This window comes from Oncorhynchus nerka, linkage group LG22 (assembly GCF_034236695.1).
Source record: "Oncorhynchus nerka isolate Pitt River linkage group LG22, Oner_Uvic_2.0, whole genome shotgun sequence".
Taxonomy (NCBI): domain Eukaryota; kingdom Metazoa; phylum Chordata; class Actinopteri; order Salmoniformes; family Salmonidae; genus Oncorhynchus; species Oncorhynchus nerka.
The window spans coordinates 74,176,380-74,200,581 of NC_088417.1; the positions used below are offsets into that span (position 1 = coordinate 74,176,380).

Here is a 24,202-nt window from a genome sequence, read left to right on the forward strand (position 1 = left end):
TTTCTCAGCCAAACGTGAAGAACTTACGGACCTATTTCGGCTACAAAAATAATCTTTATGGAAAAAAGGAACATTTGCTATCTAACTGGGAGTCTCGTGAGTGAAAACATCCGAAGCTCATCAAAGGTAAACTATTTAATTTGATTGCTTTTCTGATTTTCGTGACCAGGTTGCCTGCTGCTAGCTAGACATAATGCTATGCTAGGCTATCGATAAACTTGAACAAATGCTTGTCTTGCTTTGGCTGTAAAGCATCATTTCAAAATCTGAGATGACAGGGTGATTAACAAAAGGCTAAACTGTGTTTCAATATATTTCACTTGTGATTTCATGAATAAGAATATTTTCTAGTAATATTTTTGACCGTTGCGTTATGCTAATTAGTGTCAGTTGATGACAATTGTCTTCACTATTATTGTACAATGTAGAAAATAGTAAAAACAAAGAACAACCCTGTGTCCAAACTTTTGACTGGTACTGTAAATATATAGCCTATGTAAAGGAAGAGAAGCTTCGCCTATCCCGAAGCATGCTACAACACCAACATGCATTTATTTTGTCAGGTGACTACTGAATCTGCTATAGAGATATAGACGTACAGAAGGAGGGTCATTTGTACATTTTCGATCCAAATATTTTGTAGAAAGATGAGCATTATATTGTTTGACTATAGTAGTAACTGGTAGGCCAGGGAGCCTCCCGAGTGGCGCAGTATTCTAAGGCACTGCATCGCAGTTGCTAGCTGTGCCACTAGAGATCCTGGTTCAAGTCCAGGCTTTGTTGCAGCAGGCCGTGTATGGGAGTCCCAGAGGAGGGTTTGGCTGGCAAGGATGTCCTTGTCCCATCGGGCTCTAGTGACTTCTGTGGCGGGCCGGGCGCATGCAAGCTGACACAGTCGCCAGGTGTACGGTGTTTCCTCTGACACATTGGTGCAGCTGGCTTCTGGATTAAGTGGGCAGTGCGGCTTGGTTGGGTTATATTTTGGTCGCATGGCTCTCGACGTTCGCCTCTCAAAGAGTCCGTTCGGGAGTTGCAGCGATGAGACAAGACTCTAACTACCAATTGGATACTACGAAATTGCGGAGAAAAAAAGGTGTAAAAGTAAAAAATTATTCAACTCTGGTAAACCTGAAACAGTCTTCACGGTAGCTAAAGCTTAATAATAGCCACACCATACCAAACTTTCAGAAACGTTTCTTAACTTTTAATAGGCTAGTATCTATCAAAAGTAAGTCAAGACATTTTTTATAGGGAAAATAAGAGCAGAAGAGCACATGTAAACCAGGGGGCAGTTGTCTTGGGGGGCAGAGCCTTGTGCCCCCCAAAACAAACACACAACCCTCCCCAAAGCAAAAAAAGTTTGACAAGTCTACTCTATTTTGGACCACCACTCCCCCCAGTCAATTTAGATCTGTCCTTAATATCTTTGCACACCTGGATTGTACAATATTTGCACATAATTCTTTTTACCGTTCTTCAAGTTCTGTCAAGTTGGCTGTTGATCATTGCTAAACAGTCATTTTCAAGTCTTGCCGTAGATTTTCAAGACAATTTAAGTCAAAACCACCTTGGTAACTAATTCCAGTGTATATTTGGCCTTGTGTTTTAGGTTATTGTCCTGCCGAAAGGTGAATTTGTCTCCCAGTGGCTGTTGGAAAGGAGACTGAACCAGGTTTTCCTATAGGATTTTACCTGTGCTTAGCTCTATTCTGTTTATTTTTATCCCGAAAAAACTCCCTTGTCCTTTCCGATAACAAGCATACCCATAACATGATGTCGCCACCACCATGCTTGAAAATATGAAGACTGGTACTCAGTGATGTATTGTGCTGGATTTGCCACAAACATAACGCTTTATATTCAGAACATGAAGTTAATTACTTTGCCACATTTGTTGCAGTTTTACTTTAGTGCCTTATTGCAAACAGGAATATTTTTATTCTGTGCAGTCTTCCTTCTTTTCACTCTGTCAATTAGGTTAGTATTGTGGAGTAACTACAATGTTGTTGATCCACCCTCAGTTTTCTCCTGTCACAGCCATTCAACTCTGTAACTGTTTTAAAGTAACTTTTGGCCTCATGGTGAAATCCCTGAGCAGTTTCCTTCCTCTCCGGCAGCTGAGTTAGGAAGGATGCCTTTGTCTTTGTAGTGACTGGGTGTACTGATACACCATCCAAAGTGCAATTTATAACTTCACCATGCTCAAAGGGATATTCAATGTCTTCAATAGGTGCTCTTCTTTGTGAGGCGTTGGAAAAACTCCCTGGTCTATGTGGTTGAATCTGTGTTTGAAATTCACTGTTCGACTGAGGGACCTTAGAGATAATAATATGTGTGGGGTACAGAGATGAGATAGTCATTCAAAAATCATGCTAACCACTATTATTGCACACAGAGTTTATGCAACTTATTACAGTATGTGACTTGTTAAGCACATGTATACTTCTGAACTTATGTAGGCTTGCCATAACAAAGGGGTTGAATACTTACTTATTGACTAAAGACATTTCAGCTTTTCGTTTTTATTAATTAGTCAAAAATTCTAAAAGTATAATTCCACTTATGGGGTATTGTGTATAGGCCAGTGACAAATAAAATCTCAATTTAATCCATTTGAAATTCCAGCTGTAACCCAACTAAATGCAGAAAAAGTCAAGGGGTGTGAATACTTTCTGAAGGCACTGTATGTCATCAGGACACAGCTTTTCCAGAATTTCATATTCTTTTTTATCTTGTCATGTGTGCTCCCTCTCCGGCCTCTAGGTCACCAGGCTGCTCGTTATGGCACACACCTGTCACCATCGGTACACGCATTATGACACTCACCTGGACTCCATCACCTCCTTGATTACCTGCCTTATATATGTCACTCCATTTGGTTCCTTCCCCAGGCGTCATTGTTTCTGTTTCATGTATGTGCGTTGTACGTGTTTCTTATTTTGTATTATGTCGTGTTTATTTATTAATACACTCAATCCCTGAACTTGCTTCCTGGCTCTCAGCGTGCAACGTTATAGATCTGCTCTTCTTTCAGTAGTTAGTCTATGAAAGTTGTTCAAGGTCTCATTCAGCTTGGCCTAATACTATATGTTCTGAAACCAGTGGATTAGGAGATTGAGTGAAACATTGAAACCCTGAGAGGTTTAACCCTCTGCCTGGGTCCGTTTGTAGTTTTGGAATGCATTGCCAGGATGGAGATTTATAACCTTGGCGGTTCTTGTCTCTTTTACTATCTGATCCTCTTAAAGGTGTTGGTCATGGAAAAGTTAAACATGGACATCCACACACCCTGCAACACTCTCCTCTCACCTACAGACCTCACCCTGTCTCCGACATCACCACCCCACTCAACTCATAGGATCTCTCTCTCTCTCTCCCTATCAGCCCTCTTTCATGCCACTAACTAATAAGCAACCACACTGTTATGTTCAACCGGGCCCCATAAAAGTTGTGTGTATGCCACTAGGTTGTATAAGTGCCCTCCCCACCTCACTGGCCACGGGCCAGGGTTCTGTGAATTTAATTCATCTTAATTAATCATAATTATTGCTAATCCCCCTCTCTGGACCCCCAACATGGATAACGAGCATGTAATCTAACAGAGTTAACAGAGAGAGGTTGCCAAGCCACCTTACATTCACAGGATCAGGGAGAAAGACTGATAGAGAAAGATGGAGGTTGAGGTGAAATGTGAATGAGGCCAAGTTAAGCATTGGAGACCTGCAGGGGAGAGCCTTCAGCAGGAGCAGCACGGAGCCCCTAATTACACTGTTACTGTAGTTAGTACTGCTGGGAGACAGAGCAAGTAACCTGCCTGCAGCACACAACAAACTCTCTCGCTCTCACACACATCACACACAGACATCACACATAGCCTCTTAAACCTACAGTTACACTCTTAGAATGTTCCTGGATTTGTATATTCTCACTTATTTCTGCATGATATCCACACTGCTCTATTACGTGGTGTTGTGTCTGCTGTTTCATATCATCCGTCTGTGTTCTTTTCCAGACCAGTCTCAGGAACAGAGGTACAACTCCATTGCCGTGGCGGGGGCAGTGATGGGGGCGGTCCTCGCCCTCTTCCTCATTGCCGTCTTCACCATCATCATCCTCACCGCACGGAAGACCTCGACCCCAGCGTACACAGACAAAGTGTGAGTTAAAGTGATGTCACCGTATTCTACGGCAGTAGCTAATCAATTAAGCCATGAGTTATATCATCAACTAATATGTTTTGTGACTGTATCATATCAGCATACAGTCTAACTCAAATCCAAAGGGCTTTTTTTGTGTCATTCCACTGCAGTGTACCATAAAATGGAGTCTGGTGCAGGGAAGTAAAGAGGTGGTGGTATAAAGTTGAGGTGTGACAGGTAATTGCAGTCTTGGCAGGAGTTCCTTGTCTTGTTTAGCTGAGTAAGTTTCTATTGCTAGACCTGCGCTCATGTTAACGTTGGGGCAAGGAGAAGGCAGGAACTTTTAGATTCAATTATTTACAGTAAATGAGAGTTGGGTCACTCCCTGCCCATGAGGTCTGTGACTGGCATCTGACCGTGTGTGCGTAGGTGGATTCTAGTGATTAAGTTGATTCTAGTGATTTGGAAGCCGCAAAAGAAGTGGCTGGTATAATATTTAAACTCATATCTGTGTGTCCTCCTGTCCTCCTTTTAGGATGAGGTTTTATGTCAGACACACACAAATACACACATTTCCCAATACAGGATGTGAAGCAAAACAATAGCATGTTTTTCTCATTGGTTTATCCTCCTATTACAGCATAGATATGGAGATCCACCCGGCATCTCTATCCCCACAGGGATTACATAATCTCTGTTTCCCTTTTGTTCATGAAAGGCCTCCTCAATCCCACACCTCCCCTGTCTGTCTGCATTTCCTCACCGTCCAGTCACAGATTCAGTTTCTGACACCCGGGACGAGCTGGCCAATCAGCCGCTCCCGTTCCATAGAAGTGGGCGGATCCTAGCAGAGCATCACTCCCAGATGATGTTCTTCATGAGGGAGACAGAGATAAACACAGTGAGCTGAGGAGGATGTGTCTAATGTGGGAACAATCAGTCTGTGGTTCTACAGCCTTTATTAACGTACATTGCACACTGTTAAACACTGCATGCAGGGGAGGGTTCAACTACAATACAGAATAATGTACATTAATTAATACATGAATGTACAATACAGTACATTGATGTACATTACAATAGAGAGAATGGGAGTTGTTGGGCTGTTGGCAGTCCTGCTAAAAGGCTCTCATTCATCTGTCATGGTAGCAGTTTAGGATAAAGCCTATGGAGACCCTCTCAGCTTGCGGGAGGTGGGGTTGTTTGGATATTTCTCTCTGTGTGTGTGTGTGTGTGTGTGTGTGTGTGTGTGTGTGCGTGCGTGCGTGCGTGCGTGCGTGCGTGCGTGCGTGCGTGCGTGCGTGCGTGCGTGCATACATGCGTGTTTGATTATACAGTTGAAGTTGGAAGTTTACATACATTTTAGCACATACACCTTATACACATTTAAACTCTGTTTTTCACAATTCCTGACATTTAATCCTAGGAAACATTCCCTGTCTTAGGTCAGTTAGGATCACCACTTTATTTAAGAATGTGAAATGTCAGAATAATAGTAGAGAGAATTATTTATTTCAGCTTTTATTTCTTTCATCACATTCCCAGTGGGTCAGAAGTTTACATAAACTCAATTAGTATTTGGTAGCATTGCCTTTAAATCGCTTAACTTGGGTCAAACGTTTCAGGTAGTCTTCCACAAGCTTCACACAATAAGTTGCGACCAAGCTTTAAATTCCTGACTGATGTCTTGAGATGTTGCTTCAATATATCCACATACTTTTCCTCCCTCATGATGCCATCTATTTTGTGAAGTGCACCAGTCCCTCCTGCAGAGAAGCACCCCCACAACATGATGCTGCCGCCCCCGTGCTTCACTGTTGGGATAGTGTTCTTCGGCTTGCAAGCCTCCACCTTTTTCCTCCAAACATAACAATGGTCATTATGGCCAAACAGTTCTATTTTTGTTTCATCAGACCAGAGGACATTTCTCCAAAAAGTAGTTTGTGCAGTTGCAAACCGTAGTCTGGCTTTTTTATGGCGGTTTTGGAGCAGTGGCTTCTTCCTTGCTGAGCGGCCTTTCAGGTTATGTCGATATAGGACTCGTTGCACTGTGGATATAGATACTTTTGTACCTGTTTCCTCCAGCATCTTCACAAGGTCCATTGGTGTTGTTCTGGGATTGATTTTCCCCATTCGCACCAAAGTACGTTCATCTCTAGACGCCAGAAAGCGTCTCCTTCCTGAGCGGTATGATGGCTGCGTGGTCCCATGGTGTTTATACTTGGGTACTATTGTTTGTACAGATGAACGTGGTACCTTCAGGCGTTTGGAAATTGCTTCCAAGGATATACCAGATCTGTGGTCTACAATTTTTTTTTCTGAGGTCTTGGTTGATTTCTTTTAATTTTACAATTTTCCCACTGAGTTTGAAGGTAGGCCTTAAAATACATCCACAGGTACACCTCCAATTAACTCAAATTATGTCAATTAGCCTATCATAAGCTTCTAAAGCCATGACATCATTTTCTGGAATTTTGCAAGCTGTTTAAAGGCACAGTCAACTTAGTTTATGTAAACTTCTGACCCACTGGAATTGTGATACAGTGAATTATAAGTGAAATCATCTGTCTGTAAACAATTGTTGGAAAAATGACTTGTGTCATTCACAAAGTAGATGTCCTAACCGACTTGCCAAAACTATAGTTTGTTAACAAGACATTTTTGGAGGGGTTGAAAAACTAGTTTTAATGACTCTAACCTAAGTGTATGTAAACTTCCGACTTCAACTGAATGTATGCTTGACTCTTACTCACCCTATCCTTACATTCTAGCAGTTTCTGATTAAGAGCACTAGTTTAATCCTGATAATAATGGTGATAATAAGCCTAGATTGTTTCACTAGTTTCGCCATTGATCCAAGGTGTTATTTAACCATTATGATAGTAGTCTGATCGCTTTGTTAAATCTCGACTCTGGCTCTTTCACTGGAGTTTCACATTTGGATTCTACAGCCGTTTGTCCCCACGGCCTTGGAGCTGGTGAGTGTGAGAGCAGATTCTCAGTCTGACTGTTGGAGAAGACTCTAATACATCCAGTCTGGCCAAAAGAAACATGACCCTGATCTGAAACCCAGTATTGAACAGCTGTGTGCGAATGGAAAAAAATACTTTCTGTCCCTGCATGCGTGTGTGTGTGCCACATTACTCGACTACTCAAACACACCACACAAACGCGCACACACACACACACACACACACACACACACACACACACACACACACACACACACACACACACACACACACACACACACACACACACACACACACACACACACACACACACACACACACACACAGGTCCAGACGGGTGTGTCTACTCTACTCTTGGCCATCTTGGTGTGTGTCTGATGCCAAAAAAAAGGCGGTCGTCCTGAGTGTAACCCCGGCTGTGTCCCCCTGAGGGCGTCCCTATTGACCCTGTGGGCCCGGCTGAGTGGTTCCAGGCCTCATCCCTCTTTGTCATCACACACACATTAAAGCCCAGGTCTTCTCCTAATGGATCCGGTGCAGTCTACTGTCACACAGGCTACTGTGGGAAACACACACAAGTTCATTAACTATACATCAACCATGTCTTCTCTCCAGGTGTCATCCAAGTAGGAGAGAAGGAGCTGGAGTCCTAGGAGTAAGGCAGTTAGTTATAAGGGATGCACTTTAGGGTGATCAATCTTTTTAGAAATCAATGATTATGACGAGAGGTAATAAATGACCACAGGTCCAAGTGTATATGTTTTTGATCAGTGGGGGAAGGTTGCAAAAATTAACTATGAACTCAAGCTGCTTTCCAATTCTCTGGAGTGTGAGGGTCATCACTACAATAATAGGAAGTACATCCACAGCCTAACATTACATGTCCCTGTTTGTATGACCTGGGTGAAGGACAACAATTTGGAGTTAGAGCAAGAGCGATGATACTACATCTCTCCAAAACAGGAGTAAAGTGTAGAGGAAAGAGCTGACAGTGTAGTGGAGTGAAGATGCTGTGATGGTTGTGTGAGGCGAAGTAGGAGGATGGTTTTTACGACTAGTGTTTAGAATAGGATCCATTGGAGGGGAGTTGGTCAGTGTTTTGCTGGTGGAGGGGGATTGATGTTGAGGGGAACTTGAGTGGGGTTTGAAGGATGTGGGAGGAGATTAGGTTGATTGGTAAGCCAAGCGTGAGGTGAGCCTTGATTAGGGATGGATGTTAACCTAATGATTCTATTCAACCCGGCTTAGCACCTGTCAATTCTAGTCTGCAATTGATTTAATTCACAGTGGAAACCGTTCCTAACAATTGAATTAATCTGGTCCAACCACTTTGCAATTACCTGGTTTGCCATCTCACAATAATATGTCTTACGGTGTGAGTTTTAGTCACTGTCTGCTTACATTTTAAGAGTGACATCAAATGTTTTTTATTTTCTCCTGTCTCCCTGCAGGATTGATCTACCTCCAACACACAAGCCACCTCCTCCATACACAGAGAGACCCCCAGCCATCCCTCTGGCTGTCCATGCACCACAGGTGGCCTCCCTGTCACAGGTAAACACTGCACTGCTACACTGCTATTATTGAACACCGCCCTCTGCAACTAGATCCTGGATTTCCTGAAGGGCCAACCCCAGGTGGTGAGGGTAGGCAACATCACCTCCGCCACGCTGACCCTCAACACAGGGGCCCCACAGGGGTGTGGGCTTAATCCCCTCCTGTACTCCCTCTTCACCCACAACTGCGTGGCCAAACACGACTCCAACCATCATCAATATTGCTGATGAAATGTATTAGGCCTGATCACTGGCAACAACCTGTCAAGACGACAACCTCTCCCTCAACGTCAGTAAGACCAAGGAGCTGATCGTGGACTACAGGAAACGGAGTAGCGAGCATACCCCATCCACATCGACAGGGCTGCAATGCAGAGGGTCGAGAGCTTCATGTTCCTCAGGGTCTAAATCAATAAGGACTTAAATTGGTCCACTCACACGCACACAGTTGTGTAGAAGGCGAGACAGCTCCTCTTCCCTTTCAGGAAGTGGTAAAGGTTTGGTATGGGCCCTCAAATTCTTAAAAAGTTATGCAGCTGCACCATTAACCTCTTGCTTCTACCCTCTACTTTTTTGAACATTCTGTTAAAAATCGCGCAACATTTCAGCGCCCTGCTACTCATGCCAGGAATATAGTATATGCATTTGCTTAGTCTGTGTGGATAGAAAACACTCAGACGTTTATAAAACTGGTTAAATCACTGCTGTGGCTTTACCAGAACGGCATTTACATCGAAAAGCACAGGAAAAACTGATCACTGAAAATGGAAAAATATATTGCTGCGCTACTTGAACCCACTGATAAAGGTGAACCACAATTAATTGGCTGAGGTTGCAGTACCTACAGCTTCCACACGGTGTCTAGAGTCTTGTCATTTGCCTACGAGTTTTTTCTTGGTCAAACACATGCAAGGCAGCGCATTTCTTCAGGTCTAGGACCAGATATTTTGGTTGAGTTTCTAGCCGGACATTTTTCCAGACGGACAGCTAATGATTTTTACATCGCCTCCTGATGAATTTTATCGCTTATTAACGTTTACTAATACCTAAAGTTGCATTACGAAAGTATTTCGAAGTGTTTTGTGAAAGTTTATCGTCGACTTTTTGAATTTAAAAAAATGACGTTACGTTATGAAACGCTGTTCTTTTCGTTTATCACACAGTCTACATATAATGATATCTAGGCTATATATGGACCGATTTAATCGAAAAAAAGACCCAATAGTGTTTATGGGACATCTAGGAGTGCCAACAAAGAAGATGGTGAAAGGTAATGAATGTTTTCTATTTTATTGTGCGGTTTGTGTAGCGCCGAATATGCTAATTATTTTGTTTACATCCCCTGCGGGTCTTTTGTGTTGTAGTGTATTGTTACATGCTATCAGATAATAGCTTCTTATGCTTTCGCCGAAAAGCATTTTAAAAATCTGACTTGTTGCCTGGATTCACAACGAGTGTAGCTTTAATTCAATACCCTGCATGTGTATTTTAATGAACGTTTGAGTTTTAACTAATACTATTAGCATTTAGTGTAGTGCATTTGCATTTCCAGAGCTCTAGTTGGGACGCAAGCGTCCCGAGTAGAAGCAAGAGGTTAAGAGCATCTTGACTGGCTGCATCACTGCTTGGAATGACAACTGCACCACCCTCAATTGCATGGCACTACAGAGGGTGGTGCAGACAGCCCAGTACATCACTGGGGTCATGCTCCCTGCCATCAAGGACCTCTATATCAGGCGGTGTGAAAGGAAGGCCCGTACAATTGTTAAATACTCCAGCCACCCAAGCCATAGACTGTTTTCTCTGCTTCTGCGTGACAATCGGTACCGGTGCATCAAATCTGACACCAACAGGCTTCTGAACCATTTCTATCCCCAAACCATAAGACTGCCAAATAGCTAAAATAATGGCTACACAGAATATCTGAGTTGACCCTTGTATTTTTTTTTTTTTTTTGCACTGTCTCTGCACACTCACAGGACTCTACACACTCACGCACACTGACACTCCAACACACTGTCATGACGTTGGCCTCTTTGGCTATAGCAAGCCCCATCCCCCTCTCCCTTCCTCCCCCTTTGCCTCCTTCAACTAAGTTGCTGTGGTCAGAGAGGTCGTAAATTCCTGAGAAGACCCTGCCACATGGCCACACAGTTTAGAGAGAGTAGATTTTCATGGAGAACAAAGGAAATCCTTCCACCTCACAGAACTTGAGGTATGAACAAATGTAATCTTCCGGAGAAAGTATAAAAAATGAAGAATCCAGCTACGAACTGGTCCGTTTGTTACAACTTGGGGAAGCTCATGGGAGACGGTGTGGCCACATTACCATAAAGCTGTTTATATAATAGCCTCAGATATGAGGTTTACATCTAATTGTTGTATAAGATGAATGAGTGAGTATGATACTGTTTGTATAATTGTGTAGTATGATTTTGGACTGTTTAATGAAGAAAAATACAATTCCCTTTTGATTTGAACTAAATCAGAGGACCGCCCCTGAGCCCAGTTAGGGTCAGGCCTCCTGGGACAGCCTTCTGAATAAAACCCCCACTCGGGTTTTCGATCAGCAGACCGAGCTTACCTCAATTACGAGATGGCTAAAGGTTGCAGACCATGTTTCTCTCAATCACCGGAGCACAAAGGTTGTAGACCATTGCTGAATCTTTTAACCATACCACGTGGTTAAACTCTTAGACTGTCGATGCCGACAGAATAAGAACAAGTCTTTGATATTAATTACTAGTCTGCAGCTAGGAATTTGGTATCATTGAACGCGAAGAAAGACAACCGCCGAAACACAAATGAATGAATGTCACTCTGAACTATCCCCTCTAACCACAACCGAGAGAGAAAGGGAGAGAGACGGACAATTCTACAAAAGAAACTAACTTTTCACCAGAGATCAAGACGACACACTGAGCATAAATATATATATATTGATTGCAATTGTTCCCGAATGAATGAGCGTTCATGTGCAAAGGATTAGCATTTCAATTGTTATAATTATCACTGTAGTGACTTCTTCGTCGACCCCCACTTCCCCTTTTGTCTAACAAGCCACCATGCCGGTTTAGCCCACTAGGGCACATTCTCCTATCATTTCATTTAACCACATTTACCTTGTTTGTTTGTTTGTTTATGCATTTCTGTGAATTACTTAGTAATAAATAAATGATTTAAGACAATTGATGTATGGATGACTCATAGTGAAGACTGGGTTTGTGCAGATAACCAACAATTTACGAAGTTTGGAATGAGACTAACGTGAGGTAAAGTAAATAATTCATTAATTGGAAGACTAATTGATCAGATAAAATATCTGAAAAGTTATTTTAGGAAATGATAACTTTGTAATCTGAATATTTTTCCTTGGTGCCCCGACTTCCTAGTAATTACGGTTACATGATTAATCAGTCTAATCACGTAATAACTAATTACAGAGAATCTTTGATAAAAACTATCAGTCTTCAGTTAATGATAGTAAAGACACGACAACACACATAACATGCACACACATTTATACTGACTCTACACACATACACACATGCTCACATACAATCATAATTTATGCTACTGCTTCTCTGTTTATCATATATCCTGATGCGTAGTCACCTTACCCAATACATGCAGTATTTATCTCTATCACTCCAATATTCCTGCACATTGTAAATTATGGTATTGGAACTGACCCTGTAAATAGCTTGTTACTTAATTTTTATTTCTTGTGTGTTTTTGCTCTTATGTTATTTTTAGTGCCACATCGATATTGATTACTGCATTGTTGGGTTTGGAACTTGCAAGAAAGGCATTTCACTGTACTTGTGCCCGTGACATTAAAACTATACACTTTATTATGTGTAGGGTTGCAGGTGGTGCTAGGGTTAGGGCTACATCTGGGGTTAGGGTTGTGGTTAAGGTTTAAGGTTGAACAGTGATGTAGACATGAAGCTAGGGTTAGGTTAGGGTTGTGGTTAAGGTTTAAGGTTGAACAGTGATGTAGACATGAAGCTAGGGTTAGGTTAGGGTTGAGGTTGAGGTTTAAGGTTGAACAGTGATGTAGACATGAAGCTAGGGTTAGGTTAGGGTTGTGGTTAAGGTTTATGGTTGAACAGTGATGTAGACATGAAGCTAGGGTTAGGTTAGGGTTGAGGTTGAGGTTTAAGGTTGAACAGTGATGTAGACATGAAGCTAGGGTTAGGTTAGGGTTGTGGTTAAGGTTGAACAGTGATGTAGACATGAAGCTAGGGTTAGGTTAGGGTTGTGGTTAAGGTTTAAGGTTGAACAGTGATGTAGACATGAAGCTAGGGTTAGGTTAGGGTTGTGGTTAAGGTTGAACAGTGATGTAGACATGAAGCTAGGGTTAGGTTAGGGTTGTGGTTAAGGTTTAAGGTTGAACAGTGATGTAGACATGAAGCTAGGGTTAGGTTAGGGTTGTGGTTAAGGTTTAAGGTTGAACAGTGATGTAGACATGAAGCTAGGGTTAGGTTAGGGTTGAGGTTGAGGTTTAAGGTTGAACAGTGATGTAGACATGAAGCTAGGGTTAGGTTAGGGTTGTGGTTAAGGTTTAAGGTTGAACAGTGATGTAGACATGAAGCTAGGGTTGGGTTGAGGTTTAGGTTGAACAGTGATGTGGGTTAAGGTTGAACAGTGATGTAGACATGAAGCTAGGGTTAGGTTAGGGTTGTGGTTAAGGTTGAACAGTGATGTAGACATGAAGCTAGGGTTAGGTTAGGGTTGTGGTTAAGGTTGAACAGTGATTTAGGGTTAGGTTGGTTGTGATGTTTAAGGTTGAACATGAAGCTAGGGTTAGGTTAGGGTTGTGGTTAAGGTTTAAGGTTGAACAGTGATGTAGACATGAAGCTAGGGTTAGGTTAGGGTTGAGGTTGAGGTTTAAGGTTGAACAGTGATGTAGACATGAAGCTAGGGTTAGGTTAGGGTTGTGGTTAAGGTTGAACAGTGATGTAGACATGAAGCTAGGGTTAGGTTAGGGTTGTGGTTAAGGTTTAAGGTTGAACAGTGATGTAGACATGAAGCTAGGGTTAGGTTAGGGTTGTGGTTAAGGTTGAACAGTGATGTAGACATGAAGCTAGGGTTAGGTTAGGGTTGTGGTTAAGGTTTAAGGTTGAACAGTGATGTAGACATGAAGCTAGGGTTAGGTTAGGGTTGTTGTACTACAACACCACACTGCTCCTAACATCCCACATGGAAAAATACTACAGTTTACTATAGAATATTATAGTACTTAGAATTCTGTTGTAAACTGTAGTGAAATGTAGTATACTGGAGAGTACCGGTGCCGACAGAGATGGCCGCCTCGCTTCGCGTTCCTAGGAAACTATGCAGTTTTTAGGTTTTTTTACGTGTTATTTCTTACATTAGTACCCCAGGTCATCTTAGGTTTCATTACATACAGTCGAGAAGAACTACTGAATATAAGATCAGCGTCAACTCACCATCAGTACGACCAAGAATATGATTTTCGCGACGCGGATCCTGTGTTCTGCCTTTCAACCAGGACAACAGAATGGATCCCATGCGGCGACCCCAAAAAACGACTCCGTAAAAGAGGGAAACGAGGCGGTCTTCTGGTCAGACTCCCGGAGACGGGCACATCGTGCACCACTCCCTAGCATTCTTCTCGCCAATGTCCAGTCTCTTGACAACAAGGTTGATGAAATCCGAGCAAGGGTAGCATTCCAGAGGGACATCAGAGACTGTAACGTTCTTTGCTTCACGGAAACATGGCTCACTGGAGAGACGCTATCGGAGGCGGTGCAGCCAGCGGGTTTCTCCACACATCGCGCCGACAGAAACAAACATCTTTCTGGTAAGAACAGGGGCGGGGGCGTATGCCTTATGGCTAACGAGACATGGTGTGATGAAAGAAACATACAGGAACTCAAATCCTTCTGTTCACCTGATTTAGAATTCCTCACAATCAAATGTCGACCGCATTATCTACCAAGAGAATTCTCTTCGATTATAATCACAGCCGTATATATTCCCCCCCAAGCAGACACATCGATGGCTCTGAACGAACTTTATTTGACTCTTTGCAAACTGGAATCCATTTATCCGGAGGCTGCATTCATTGTAGCTGGGGATTTTAACAAGGCTAATCTGAAAACAAGACTCCCTAAATTTTATCAGCATTTCGATTGCGCAACCAGGGGTGGAAAAACCTTGGATCATTGTTACTCTAACTTCCGCGACGCATATAAGGCCCTGCCCCGCCCTCCTTTCGGAAAAGCTGACCACGACTCCATTTTGTTGATCCCTGCCTACAGACAGAAACTAAAACAAGAAGCTCCCACGCTGAGGTCTGTCCAACGCTGGTCCGACCAAGCTGACTCCACACTACAAGACTGCTTCCATCACGTGGACTGGGATATGTTTCGTATTGCGTCAGATAACAACATTGACGAATACGCTGATTCGGTGTGTGAGTTCATTAGAACGTGCGTTGAAGATGTCGTTCCCACAGCAACAATTAAAACATTCCCTAACCAGAAACTGTGGATTGATGGCAGCATTCGTGTGAAACTGAAAGCGCGAACCACTGCTTTTAATCAGGGCAAGGTGACTGGTAACATGACCGAATACAAACAGTGCAGCTATTCCCTCCGCAAGGCTATCAAACAAGCTAAGCGTCAGTAGAGACAAAGTAGAATCTCAATTCAACGGCTCAGACACAAGAGGTATGTGGCAGGGTCTACAGTCAATCACGGACTACAAGAAGAAAACCAGCCCAGTCACGGACCAGGATGTCTTGCTCCCAGGCAGACTAAATAACTTTTTTGCCCGCTTTGAGGACAATACAGTGCCACTGACACGGCCTGCAACGAAAACATGCGGACTCTCCTTCACTGCAGCCGAGGTGAGTAAGACATTTAAACGTGTTAACCCTCGCAAGGCTGCAGGCCCAGACAGCATCCCCAGCCGCGCCCTCAGGGCATGCGCAGACCAGCTGGCCGGTGTGTTTACGGACATATTCAATCAATCCCTATACCAGTCTGCTGTTCCCACATGCTTCAAGAGGGCCACCATTGTTCCTGTTCCCAAGAAAGCTAAGGTAACTGAGCTAAACGACTACCGCCCCGTAGCACTCACTTCCATCATCATGAAGTGCTTTGAGAGACTAGTCAAGGACCATATCACCTCCACCCTACCTGACACCCTAGACCCACTCCAATTTGCTTACCGCCCAAATAGGTCCACAGACGATGCAATCTCAACCACACTGCACACTGCCCTAACCCATCTGGACAAGAGGAATACCTATGTGAGAATGCTGTTCATCGACTACAGCTCGGCATTTAACACCATAGTACCCTCCAAGCTCAACAACAAGATGTTGTTGCCTACCCTCCAAGACCCTGGGTCTCGACCCCGCCCTGTGCAACTGGGTACTGGACTTCCTGACGGGCCGCCCCCAGGTGGTGAGGGTAGGCAACAACATCTCCACCCCGCTGATCCTCAACACTGGGGCCCCACAAGGGTGCGTTTTGAGCCCTCTCCTGTACTCCCTGTTCACCCACGACTGCGTGGCCACGCACGCCTCCAACTCAACCATCAAGTTTGCGGACGACACAACAGTGGTAGGCTTGATTACCAACAACGACGAGACGGCCTACAGGGAGGAGGTGAGGGCCCTCAGAGTGTGGTGTCAGGAAAATAACCTCACACTCAACGTCAACAAAACTAAGGAGATGATTGTGGACTTCAGGAAACAGCAGAGGGAACACCCCCCTATCCACATCGATGGAACAGTAGTGGAGAGGGTAGTAAGTTTAAAAAAAAGTTCCTCGGCATACACATCACAGACAAACTGAATTGGTCCACTCACACAGACAGCATCGTGAAGAAGGCGCAGCAGCGCCTCTTCAACCTCAGGAGGCTGAAGAAATTCGGCTTGTCACCAAAAGCACTCACAAACTTCTACAGATGCACAATCGAGAGCATCCTGGCGGGCTGTATCACCACCTGGTACGGCAACTGCTCCGCCCACAACCGCAAGGCTCTCCAGAGGGTAGTGAGGTCTGCACAACGCATCACCGGGGGCAAACTACCTGCCCTCCAGGACACCTACACCACCCGATGTTACAGGAAGGCCATAAAGATCATCAAGGACAACAACCAGCCGAGCCACTGCCTGTTCACCCCGCTATCATCCAGAAGGCGAGGTCAGTACAGGTGCATCAAAGCTGGGACCGAGAGACTGAAAAACAGCTTCTATCTCAAGGCCATCAGACTGTTAAACAGCCACCAATTACATTGAGTGGCTGCTGCCAACACACTGACACTGACTCAACTCCAGCCACTTTAATAATGGGAATTGATGGGAAATGATGTCAAATATATCACTAGCCACTTTAAACAATGCTACCTAATATAATGTTACATACCCTACATTATTCATCTCATATGCATACGTATATACTGTACTCTATATCATCGACTGCATCCTTATGTAATACATGTATCAGTAGCCACTTTAACTATGCCACTTTGTTTACATACTCATCTCATATGTATATACTGTACTCGATACCATCTACTGTATCTTGCCTATGCTGCTCTGTACCATCACTCATTCATATATCTTTATGTACATATTCTTTATCCCCTTACACTGTGTATAAGACAGTAGTTTTGGAATTGTTAGTAGATTACTTGTTGGTTATTACTGCATTGTCGGAACTAGAAGCACAAGCATTTCGCTACACTCGCATTAACATCTGCTAACCATGTGTATGTGACAAATACAATTGGATTTGATTTGATTTGAGTACTATACTATACACTGTAATATCCCTTGATCATGTGTAATTAGTACTTAAAGAATAATATCATTTTGTAGTATACTCTAGAATACTAGCTATACTACTCGTAAAGAATGATCAACGATGGGCTATGTATTCTATGGAAAATAATGAACAACGTGGAAGGTGTGTTCCAAGATGTGCATGCGTTGAAATGTGTTCAACACCCACTGAAGTAGCTAGCAAGTTTACTAGATAGCAACAGTAGTTGCCATGGTAACCAAACAAACATACTTGCTAGTTTAGCCTACCAAACCATCAATCCTAGCTTGCTATTATGAAAACAGAATTCAACAATACCAATACTGTTTTCAATTCGACTTTTGCTTTCAAAAGCAGGTCAAACAAAACTTGTAAAAATGATCTATAGCCATTGAATTATACCGTGCAAATATACTGTATGTTATTGGGAAATGATGCACACACTAGAATTCCCTTCAAGTCAATCCGAAAGGAGTATTCAACAATGCCATGGGATAAACTGTATTATAAACTGGGTGGTTCGAGTCCTGAATGTTGATCAAATCAAATCAAATCAAATGTATTTATATAGCCCTTCGTACATCAGCTGATATCTCAAAGTGCTGTACAGAAACCCAGCCTAAAACCCCAAACAGCAAGCAATGCAGGTGTTGAAGCACGTTGGCTAGAAAAACTCCCTAGAAAGGCCAAAACCTAGGAAGAAACCTAGAGAGGAACCAGGCTATGAGGGGTGGCCAGTCCTCTTCTGGCTGTGCCGGGTGGAGATTATAACAGAACATGGCCAAGATGTTCAAATGTTCAACCCAGACAGGAAGATCACATCAGTGACTCAACCCACTCAAGTGACACACCCCTCCTAGGGACGGCATGAAAGACCACCAGTAAGCCAATGACTCAGCCCCTGTAATAGGGTTAGAGGCAGAGAATCCCAGTGGAAAGAAAGGAACCGGCCAGGCAGAGACAGCAAGGGCGGTTCGTTGCTCCAGAGCCTTTCCATTCACCTTCACACTCCTGGGCCAGACTACACTCAATCATATGACCCACTGAAGAGATGAGTCTTCATTAAAGACTTACAGGTCTCTCACATGGGTAGGCAGACCATTCCATAAAAATGGAGCTCTATAGGAGAAAGCCCTGCCTCAAGCTGTTTGCTTAGAAATTCTAGGCACAATTAGGAGGCCTGCGTCTTGTGCCCGTAGCGTACGTGTAGGTATGTACGGCAGGACCAAATCAGAGAGATATGTAGGAGCAAGCCCATGTAATGCTTTGTAGGTTAGCAGTAAAACCTTGAAATCAGCCCTTGCCTTGACAGGAAGCCAGTGTAGGAAGGCTAGCACTGGAGTAATATGATCAAATTTGTTGGTTCTAGTTAGGATTCTAGCAGCCGTATTTAGCACTAACTGAAGTTTATTTAGTGCTTTATCCGGGTAGCCGGAAAGTAGACCATTGCAGTAGTCTAACCTAGAAGTAACAAAAGCATGGATAAATTTTTCTGCATCATTTTTGGACAGAAAGTTTCTGATTTTTGCAATGTTATGTAGATGGAAAAAAGCTGTCCTTGAAACAGTCTTGATATGTTCGTCAAAAGAGAGGTCAGGTTCCAGAGTAACGCCGAGGTCCTTCACAATTTTATTTGAGACGACTGTACAACCATTAAGATTAATTGTCAGATTCAACAGATGATCTCTTTGTTTCTTGAGACCTAGAACAAGAATCTCTGTTTTGTCCGAGTTTAAAAGTAGAAAGTTTGCAGCCATCCACTTCGTTATGTCTGAAGCACAGGCTTCTAGCGAGGGCAATTTTGGGGCTTCACCATGTTTCATTGAAATGTACAGCTGTGTGTCATCTGCATAGCAGTGAAAGTTAACATTATGTTTTCGAATGACATCCCCAAGAGGTAAAATATATAGTGAAAACAATAGTGGTCCTAAAACAGAACCTTGAGGAACACCGAAATTTACAGGTGATTTGTCAGAGGACAAACCATTCACAGAGACAAACTGATATCTTTCTGACAGATAAGATCTAAACCAGGCCTGAACATGTCCGTGTAGACCAATTTGGGTTTCCAATCTCTCCAAAAGAATGTGGTGATTGATGGTATTAAAAGCAGCACTAAGGTCTAGGAGCACGAGGACAGATGCAGAGCCTCGGTCTGATGCCATTAAAAGGTTATTTACCACCTTCACAAGTGCAGTCTCAGTGCTATGATGGGGTCTAAAACCAGACTGAAGCATTTCGTATACATTGTTTGTCTTCAGTGAGTTGCTGCGCAACAGCCTTTTCTAAAATCTTTGAGAGGAATGGAAGATTCGATATAGGCCGATAGTTTTTATATTTTCTGGGTCAAGGTTTGGCTTTTTCAAGAGAGGCTTTATTACTGCCACTTTTATTGAGTTTGGTACACATCCGGTGGATAGAGAGCCGTTTATTATGTTCAACATAGGAGGGCCAAGCACAGGAAGCAGCTCTTTCAGTAGTTTAGTTAGGGTCCAGTATGCAGCTTGAAGGTTTAGAGGCCATGATTATTTTCATCATTGTGTCAAGAGATATAGTACTAAAACACTTGAGTGTCTCTCTCTTGATTGGCTGACAGCCGTGGTATATCAGACCGTATACCAAGGGTATGACAAAATATGTATTTTTACTGCTCTAACTACATTGGCAACTAGTTTATAATCAAATCAAATCAAATTTATTTATATAGCCCTTCGTACATCAGCTGATATCTCAAAGTGCTGTACAGAAACCCAGCCTAAAACCCCAAACAGCAAGCAATGCAGGTGTAGAAGCACGGTGGCTAGGAAAAACTCCCTAGAAAGGCCAAAACCTAGGAAGAAACCTAGAGAGGAACCAGGCTATGTGGGGTGGCCAGTCCTCTTCTGGCTGTGCCGGGTGGAGATTATAACAGAACATGGCCAAGATGTTCAAATGTTCATAAATGACCAGCATGGTCGAATAATAATAAGGCAGAACAGTTGAAACTGGAGCAGCAGCACAGTCAGGTGGACTGGGGACAGCAAGGAGTCATCATGTCAGGTAGTCCTGGGGCACGGTCCTAGGGCTCAGGTCCTCCGAGAGAGAGAAAGAAAGAGAGAATTAGAGAGAGCATCCTCTTCTGGCTGTGCCGGGTGGAGATTATAACAGAACATGGCCAAGATGTTCAAATAATAGCAATAAGGCACCTTGGGGGTTTGTGGTATAATGCCTGCATCCAGGCACTCCGCTTTGCGTTGTGCTTAAGAACAGCAGTTAGCCGTGGTATATTGGTCAAATACCACAACCCATCATGCCTTATTGCTTAAGTATCCCCCTCGATCGTGTAGTGATTACATAGAATGTTGTAGTATACTGTAGAATAGCATTGTAAATACTACAGTAATGTCCGCAAAAACACTAGTCTTTTTACTTAGTAATGCTACATTATTTAATTTTCATATACCCCACCCATTCGCATACCCTATATCCCAATTTGTGCAACCCATGACTGAGAATAGACCATACGTATAGACCATATGCTGTATTGTGTTCCATACATGTTATAGAAAATAGCAGTAGCTCTGAACTATCCAGACTCCAGTCTTTCCTACGTACAGGTTATGGAAAATTTGCTCTTTTAGTATTTGTCAAGTAAGTTTCCTCAAGCCCACACGTTAAACGAATTACTACAATATACTACTATCATGTCTGCAAAACACTACAGTAAATACTACAGTATACTACAGTTATGTCTGAAAATAACACTACAAGAATATATACATTTTAGTAATTTATCAGATGCACACACAGACAAGAATACTATTGAAACCACACACTAGTAAGGTTTCTTTTCTCCCTGTTATTAAATTAATATCTGTGTATGTAGAGCTTGGGTCTAGTATTTCTAACAATGGCTGCTGTCTGTTTGGACTACTGGGAGAACAGTCCTTTCCATCCAATTAGCATCTCTCCTTTGTGAGCCCCTCTCTACTGATTCAGTGCCAACCTAAACAACATCCTTTTCAACTCACACATCTTGATATTTTTTTTTAGCTGCATATATTTAGGATTGAAATGGAAAGTTTTTAACATTTCTGGAATATGATATGTTTATTGTATATCAACAGCGACTGAGATTGTCATCCCGTCCTCTTTGTTGTGTGTTGCAGGCTCGCAGGGCTGATAGACGGTTTGAGATGGCAGAGAGAACACCCACCAGGCTCGCGCACCAGGAACCCCAAAGCCCCTCCCATCAACCACTGTCTTATCAGGAATGGGTGTGTCACCAGCATGGGACGGACCGCATCTTCATCAACCACCGGGAAAACTATGTGTGACAGACACATCTTGAGCCCTTCTATGGACCTGTCACTCACCCCGCCCACACCCAACGCCATGCCATGTATGCTCACAGAGGACATCCTTTACAATGTGAAGAACACAGGCAAAGAAACAGCTCATGATTTGACCAAGCCTTCACAGATGTGTCTACTCCACATTTAAACTTATTTGAGAGCAGCAGTTATCAGCTGTAAGAAACAAGACTAATGAGGCCGAAGCATAAACTGCTGAGTTTCTCGAAGGAACACATCCATACACCCCCTCCACTCCACTACCATAAACCACCACACACCCTTTCTGTTCCCAACCACATTAATAAACAGAGCATAACAGTAGGGGGAATGGGAGGAAACCGACTTGGTACAGTACGACAAAATAGATATTTAAAACAACGCACTAATCTCTGTTGTGTACTATATATATATATATATATAGGAGTGGAATAATATGAAAACACCATACTAATATTTAACATGTATAGGAATTAAATAAGTTACTATGTCACTGTAGCTATAGGGATATTGTAATTATGTGATAATCCTGTGTTCAGTTATGCTTTTTGAATTAGATTTAAACCTAATTAAAACATCTTATATAATCCCACAGCACCCCCTAACACTAGTACTTGACTTGTTCCCCCCTAATAGCACTGACTTTGCTGATAGCTACTTTATTGAGGAAAAATGTACTGACTATGACTGAGATATGTGGTAGCTATCTTAAGATGAATGCACTAACTGTAAGTCACTTGATAAGAGCGTCTGCTAAACTACTAAAATAAATGTAATCATTATTTATATAATTGTGGTAATAAATATCAGACATATCTCAAAATGGTTCTGGTAAACACGCAGCCAATTTAGTAGGATTCTAACTTTCTGGTATAAGAACAAAGATGGCAACATTGTCTGAAGCAGGGTTTCCTGAACTCGGTCCTGGCACGCCCCCCGGGTGCACGTTTCGTCTTCTGCCCTATCGCTACACAGGTGATTTAGATAATCAACTTGTCATCAAGCTCTGATGATTTGAATCAGCTGTATAGTGTAAGGGGAAAATAACTAAAAGTACACCCAGGGCGGGCCCCAGTAGCGAATTTGGAAAATCCTGGTCTGGAGGACCAGGCACCAGTGTTACATCAGGATCAAGTATTTCACTGAGTAGGCTATATCAGATAGTAACATATAATGTAAATTCGCTGTATAGAAATGTTCAGAACTAAAATGTTCAGAAAAGATAAATGTGGTGTAGTTCTAGTGTTTTGAGAAGTCAACTGAATCATGTAAAATATTTACTTCCTTACATGAAATTTAAACATGAATCGTTCTTTCGTCAGTGAGAAAATCATATTTTGGTTTTTTTCATTGCAAGTTTGTAGTTTTTGAAATTTTCTTGTGCCATGTTAATATTTGAAGGGGGATTTTTTTCCACTATATATATGATCCGTTTATAAAATTGTAATTCTTCCATTGTGACTAGTTAAATATATGCAGTGTTTTCTTTTTTTTATATATATTAAACATTATGTTTATTACACAGTGGTATTTTTTTTTACCATCATATTTATACAATATAAGTACTCTGTTTATATATGGTCAAATGATAGGAAGGGCAGTATCAGCCCTAGACAGGATTCTGCTAAGGACCTGAGCCCCATATAACAGAGTGCTGATGATCTAGGCTTCTGTGCTTCTCCTCTCCTGGCCAGGCTGGTTCTCCTCTCCTGGCCAGGCTGGTTCTCCTCTCCTGGCCAGGCTGGTTCTCCTCTCCTGGCCAGGCTGGATCTCCTCTACTGGCCAGGCTGTTTCTCCTCTCCTGGCCAGGCTGGTTCTCCTCTCCTGGCCAGGCTGGTTCTCCTCTCCTGGCCAGGCTGGTTCTCCTCTCCTGGCCAGGCTGGTTCTCCTCTCGTGGCCAGGCTGGTAGGGAACAGGGCTCTAGCTGAGCTCCAACCCACAATAAGGCCATTGTTTGTTTCCCTGTCACTGGTGAATAAGCTCTCAGGAATGCAATAACTATTAAAATATACAAATGTGTCAATTCCTGGGCAAACCTTGCTCAGTTTCCATCAGCTAACAAACTGCCCTGCTGATGCACGAGTAGAACGGCATAAGTGTGTGAGGGGCTAGTTTCACTTTTGTAGTTCTACTATACAACTTAAGTATCGTTATGATCGTATGTGTAGGATAGCATTGGTGGTTTGGGAACTGATCTCAGCACATTCCTAAAGAGGCTACCTCATCCTGCATAAGGCTATCAGCTCATAAATAGTTAAATGTAATGTTTAATTTAGACTGGTCTTAAAGGAAAACAAGACATTTTAGAAATGAAATATGAGTTTATGAATGGATTTTCAGTTTGTTCACATGTTCACAGAGGGATTTCTTCTTTTGGCCAGTAGCTGTCCTGCGTAC

At 42.7% G+C, this 24,202-nt stretch overlaps 1 protein-coding gene across 1 annotated transcript in view; it reads left to right on the forward strand.

Moving 5' to 3' along the window:
• LOC115105705 (nectin-3-like protein) overlaps positions 1 to 23,278 on the forward strand; it is a 97,812-nt gene extending 74,534 nt beyond the window's left edge. Inside the window, exons 6-8 of the mRNA XM_029628012.2 lie at positions 4,013 to 4,157; positions 8,563 to 8,665; positions 21,623 to 23,278. Of these exons, the coding sequence (XP_029483872.1) occupies positions 4,013 to 4,157; positions 8,563 to 8,665; positions 21,623 to 21,790 (416 nt within the window). The 3' untranslated portion in view covers positions 21,791 to 23,278. The remainder of the gene's footprint in view (positions 1 to 4,012; positions 4,158 to 8,562; positions 8,666 to 21,622) is intronic.
• The last annotated feature ends 924 nt before the right edge of the window (positions 23,279 to 24,202 follow it).